The following is a 5,672-nucleotide window of genomic DNA, read 5'->3' as shown; positions in this document are numbered from 1 at the left end:
TACAATTTTATTTTGTTCGTCAATAGCTGCCCTTGATTTTCAAGGAATCAATCATACCATTTATTAATTATTCTTCATTAACTAAACCTAGTTTGTCATCAATACGAAACACTGCACCAACGATATTTTTCAGCACACATAACGAGGGACATTGTACGTGTGCATTCTTTTTTTTTGAACAAAGTACAGATGTAAGCACCCATATATACGCGCATATACTCATCCCTATGAACGCACACACGTACACCCTACCCCCTATAAGCACCTCCAAGAGACTGAGTCGGCATATCATCTTGATATTTTACGAAGTCATCGTAGACGCCTCGTAGTCGACGGGAACGTCTCCTCCCACTGAACTTGCGTTGTCGAAAATCCGAAAATAAATTTAGGATAAATGCGAGCACCAGAACTTGAACCCTGATGGGCTGAGGATACCATTGTTAACCTACCCATCCAACCATAGGTTGGTTCGCTACGTGTGCATTCTAGACTTCCTCTTTTTTGCTAGTGGTTGAACCCTTTGTTTTTTAGATTATTGTTGACAAAATATAATGAAAGTACTATCTCCGTCCTTATTTACTAGTCTCCATCATATTTTGGACTAAAATCTAACTGAAGTAATTACTAAATAAATAGTAATTTCATGGTAGTGAATAATAACTAGAATTAATTCCATTTTACCCTCAAATTTCATGTTTGTGACAAATATTACCCCATTTAGCAAAAGTCCTCAATTTATACCCCATTTAAGTAAACTCGTGCCACACTTTACCCCTTTGAGTGTTTCCCCAATTTTGCTGTTGACTTTACCTTATATTTTGCTCTGTTTTTTTTACTCTATCTCACGAACCGATTGCACCGGACTTGGTTCGCGATCACACACCACACACCGACTGGACCGGACATGACTTAGTCGAGCCACATGGCTCGTACCGCATCTCTCAGGCATCGATGGCCAGGACTCTGTTGGCGCGGACGAGATATTTGCGCGGCCACCACCTGCTGCAGGACATGGGTCCGAGCGAGAGCTGGTGCCGCTTGTGCCGGGGTAGGCTGTCCCGAGTGGCAAATCGATCGAGCATACTGTCCACGCCCTTCATGAATGGATCAGCCTGCGTGGAGCAGGTTTTAGCTCTCGCGAGCGGCAAATCGGCTACGCCGGCGCCGATCTTGTGGTTACTGCGGCGAGTTGATGAAGTGCATGTTACTAGAGGTCGAGGCGTTCCCATGTGCTTCTGTACGAGGGCATCCGCGACTCCCGGACAGCGTCGTGTCGCAAGAGGCAATGCCGTCGTCGTCTCATCTCCCAAATAAATATTTCTAAGTTTATACATGAGTCAGTACAATAAAATCAGTTAGTTAGTATTTTTAAGTGAGTAGGCAATGCCATGAATCTATTAATATAAATTTTTGAGTAAGTTTATTAAAAAATCTACCAAATAAATATAATATGAGTGCATATTTCTAATGGGTGTGGCTATATCTCAATCGACTGAGACTTAAACAGAGTCTCCATCAAGTGATAGAACATATAAAAGAGAAGAAATATATATTTTTATTTTTCTACACGGATCTTCACATAGGATTTGACAAATATAGCATCAACTAAGTCTAAGATTTAGCAATCCAGTTAGTATTATATATAGGTGTTGATGTTTTTTCTATTCCTACATTAAAAAAATGATCGACTTGAGTTTATTCAAATTCAGTCGTTCCTGAGTAGTTGTTCATACATACATGACCATATTGGAGTGGGATCAAATTCCAGCTATAAAAACCAATGAGCAGCTTAAGTCCCAGCCACCACAACGAAGAGAACACAAAAGCTTCATACTCGGTTAGCACTAGATTTACACTTCCTCACACAACTGCTAGCTAGCTCAATCAAACACGATGCATGCAAACAAGAGTTCTCCGGTACCAAGCAACAAGAAGGATGCCGGCGGCGAGGAGGACATCACCGTCGACCTGCATCCATTCATCCGCGAATACAAGGGCGGCCGTGTCGAGCGCTTCCTAAGCAGCTCATACGTGGAAGCGTCGGAGGACGCGGCTGCCAACCGTGGCGTGGCGACCAAGGACGTTGTCGTCGACGAGAGCACCGGCGTGTCCGCACGCCTGTTTCTTCCGGCCGCCGCCGCCGCAACCGGCGAGAGGCTCCCCGTCATCATGTACGTCCACGGGGGATCCTTCTGCACGGAGAGCGCGTTCTGCCGCACGTACCACAACTACGTCAGGTCCCTGGCGGCACGCGCCGGGGCGCTCGTCGTGTCCGTGGACTACCGTCTCGCGCCGGAGCATCCGGTGCCTGCGGCCTACGACGATGCATGGGCGGCGCTTCAGTGGGTGGCGTCCCTTTCTGATCCCTGGCTTTCCGACCATGCCGACCTCGGACACATGTTCCTCGCCGGCGACAGCGCTGGCGGCAACATCATCTACAACACGGCGGTGCGTGCAGCTAGCGGCGGCGATCACATCGGTGTCGATGGGCTTGTCATCGTGCACCCATACTTTTGGGGCGTCGAGCGGCTGTCCAGCTCCGAGCTAGTCTGGGACGGTGTCGCCATGTTTACGCCGGAGCTCATCGACAGGCTCTGGCCGTTCGTTACGGCGGGCCGTCTCAACAAGAATGATCCCCGGGTCAACCCTCTTGACGAGGAGATCGCCTCGCTGACATGCCAGCGTGTGCTGGTCGCCGTCGCCGAGAAGGACACCTTGCGCAACCGCGGGCGCCGGCTGGCGGCTCGCATGCGCGAGTGCTGCGCGTGGGCCGATGGTGATGAGAAGGCGGTGACATTGGTGGAGTCGGAGGGCGAAGACCATGGCTTCCACCTGTACAACCCACTGCGGGCGACCAGCAAGGTTCTCATGGAGAGCATAGTGCAGTTCATCAACCAGCGCACCTCATTGCCACTGCCGGCCGCTCTGCTGCCGGAGCTGCACGAGCTGCATGCATACGGTGGTAAGAAGATGGACCCATGCTGCTTGCCTATTCTGGGCGTGCCTACTCGGCCGTATATGGACGTGTTTGGTTATGGGGTGGCCATGAAAGCTTCGAGTGTCCCAAAAGGCATGACACGTACTAGTTGCTTACACGGCGGACAGGGGAGAAGAGCATCCAAAACTAGATATGGGTTATCTTTGGGCTATGCTATCAGGCTTAATAACAAGACCAACACGAGGTTCTCCTTATCAGCAACAGCAACACCGGGGACTTGTGTTTCTCACAACTTCATCTAGTGCATGAAACATGATGGTCTACAACTCTACATGCATCCAGGATTACGGTTGTGCATGCTCCAGTACGAGTGCAAGGAAATGTATGTTGTGCATGCTCCAGTAAAAATGCATGCTCCAATAATATTGAAGGGAAGGTATGTACAAAGTTATACCGAGACCCTTATCCAGTATCCACCACACCACCTGCTTTGGGTCAAAGAAATGGATGTTGTATTTTTTTTTTGTGGGGTGTATGTTCTTCTTTCCTATAAATTATGTATGTGTAAGATGGATCAGGGATGTATGAGTAATGTACAATTAGTGTACTGTCATACATTAAGTTTATATAAATTGTGTACACTAGTCCTCAACCTGTGGACTAGGACACGTACCACGGACGTGCAACTGGCATGCATTTTTTCAGAAAAAACAAAATGCAACTATCCCCAACCTTTTTTTTGTGAGAGAAATTTTCAATCTATTTATCAATCACGGCAGTACAGAGAACACTAGAGATAATAAAACTTATAACCAGATCAATGGAGCACCTAGCGACGACTACAAGCATTGTAGCGAGCCGAAGGAGCGCCGCCGTAATCGCCCCTCCCTCACTATAGCCGGGCAAAACTTGTTATAGTAGACAGTCGGAAAGTCGTCCACCAACCTTTGTGGCATTCACTAAGGGGATTTGCAAATGCCGCTTGTATTTAAGAACACAACTATCACACCATCCTTATTTGCATGGAGTCGGCGGATGTGCAACTAGGGATAATATTTTTGGAAAAAAAATGCAACTACCATCTCACCCATTTATTGCACGCGGCCGGCCGATGCGAAGTCGTGTTGTATATTTTAAGCAAAAAAAAAAGGAACATCCTCCCTCCAAAATTTGTTCTACCTCCCCCTGCCCCGCGCGAATGTCCGTATGGGTTTGATACTTTTCATTAACAAAACGAAATGCAGCTGCGATCATGAGCAACACATCATGAAAACATTACTAAACAAACATAGAATTGAAGACAACAAAAAAGAAGTTACTCAGTTGGAATCAGAATGTTTGTGCAACTATGGTCTTCAAATATGCAACTCCTCTGTGAAGATATTGCGGCCCTTAAAAATAAAAATAAAATTACTTGGCAGCGCATAATTTAAATTTTGGAAATTTTGTTTTAAAAATCCTGCACCAAGGAAGAGAGAGGAGTCATGTTTCATAACAAAAACATAAATTTTACTTAAGTCAAGATTAAAATTAAAAACATAAATGAACAACTACAAAATACATTAGGAAAAAAGTTTTAGTGATCTGTTGTGTCCTGGCCTAGAAGCCCCTATAAATAAAAGACAAAACTTGCATGAATATCAACATGAGATTGACACTTCTATAGGTCAATCGAGAAATAGTTTGTATGAAAAATAAAAAAATATTGATAACTAAAACTATGTACAATGAAAAAAAATCTAGGACTTGGAAGCCCCAATTACTACCTATTTTCAATACCACCAAACAGATGGATAGAAAAACATATGAATGACCAATGAGAACAAAATCTCGAAATCCAATAAATCAATAAGAATATATTACTCCTTTTGTTCTAAATTACTATAAGTTTTATTATAAGTCAAAGTTTTCTAAGTTTGACCAAGTTTTAGGGGGAATAATCAGCATCTTCATCAAGACTAAATACACCATGCAAACATAGTTTATGGTTGATCTAGTAACGTTGATTAACAATAGTAGGTATGAAAAATACAAGATCCTATTGCGCATATATGCACGCACCAGTGAGGAGGATCATAGGACACACACATAGATAAACACATCTAATATCAAAATCAAAACTACTTAATCAGGATCCTCTAACCACTATCACTTTAGGTAAACATGGTCGTTTGTTTTCTGTCTTGTTGGTAGAAAATAAATAAAACACACGAAAAGAACTCGTGAAACTACATTAGAACCACTCGGAAAAGAGGCCCATGTGTTTATCTAGATCCAACAATTACAGATATGACTAGGATTTAACTATTTCTTAGGCGACTATGAAATTGGAAAGCCATTATAGATATGGTAAGTTGCACATATGAAAATATATGTGATTTTAGTGTATCAAAAAGTGCAGCGCAATATTAAGAAACAAAATATAATCACAAAAAAATCACACAAGGTCTGTAATAATCAGAATCAAAGTCTTAAATTTAAGTTTAAGCTAAACATACATACCCGACTTTTATTATATACTATCTAAATGCAAGGAGAAATTAAGTAAGAACTTTTTTTTGTGTGTAGACAAATATACATCTAATTTGAAGCTAGATAGCAAAAGCGATTGCACGATGTTAGTCTTGAATCTGCACCAAGTTACAATACCTGTTACATTTTACCCCGCAGACAAAATACCTGTTACATTTTTTGGACTCTAAAATTCAAGAAAAGGGAATAAAAGACCAGAGCA

General features: G+C 43.2%; 1 protein-coding gene across 1 annotated transcript; it reads left to right on the top strand.

The window, feature by feature from the left end:
* Nucleotides 1-1,831: 1,831 nt before the first annotated feature.
* Nucleotides 1,832-5,134, top strand: LOC109734342 (probable carboxylesterase 5). Its single transcript, XM_020293553.3, has one exon. It carries the CDS (start codon nucleotides 1,894-1,896, stop codon nucleotides 3,238-3,240), a length of 1,347 nt encoding a protein of 448 aa, XP_020149142.1. The 5' UTR covers nucleotides 1,832-1,893; the 3' UTR covers nucleotides 3,241-5,134.
* The last annotated feature ends 538 nt before the right edge of the window (nucleotides 5,135-5,672 follow it).

This window comes from Aegilops tauschii, chromosome 3 (assembly GCF_002575655.3).
Source record: "Aegilops tauschii subsp. strangulata cultivar AL8/78 chromosome 3, Aet v6.0, whole genome shotgun sequence".
Classification (NCBI taxonomy): Eukaryota; Viridiplantae; Streptophyta; class Magnoliopsida; order Poales; family Poaceae; genus Aegilops; species Aegilops tauschii.
The sequence above is the reverse complement of the archived record's forward strand: the minus strand, read 5'-3'. Positions and strand labels throughout refer to the sequence as shown.

Bases quoted from the DNA above. Each gene is read 5' to 3' on its own strand.
- LOC109734342 (XM_020293553.3), top strand. From the start codon at position 1,894: ATGCATGCAAACAAGAGTTCTCCGGTACCAAGCAACAAGAAGGATGCC.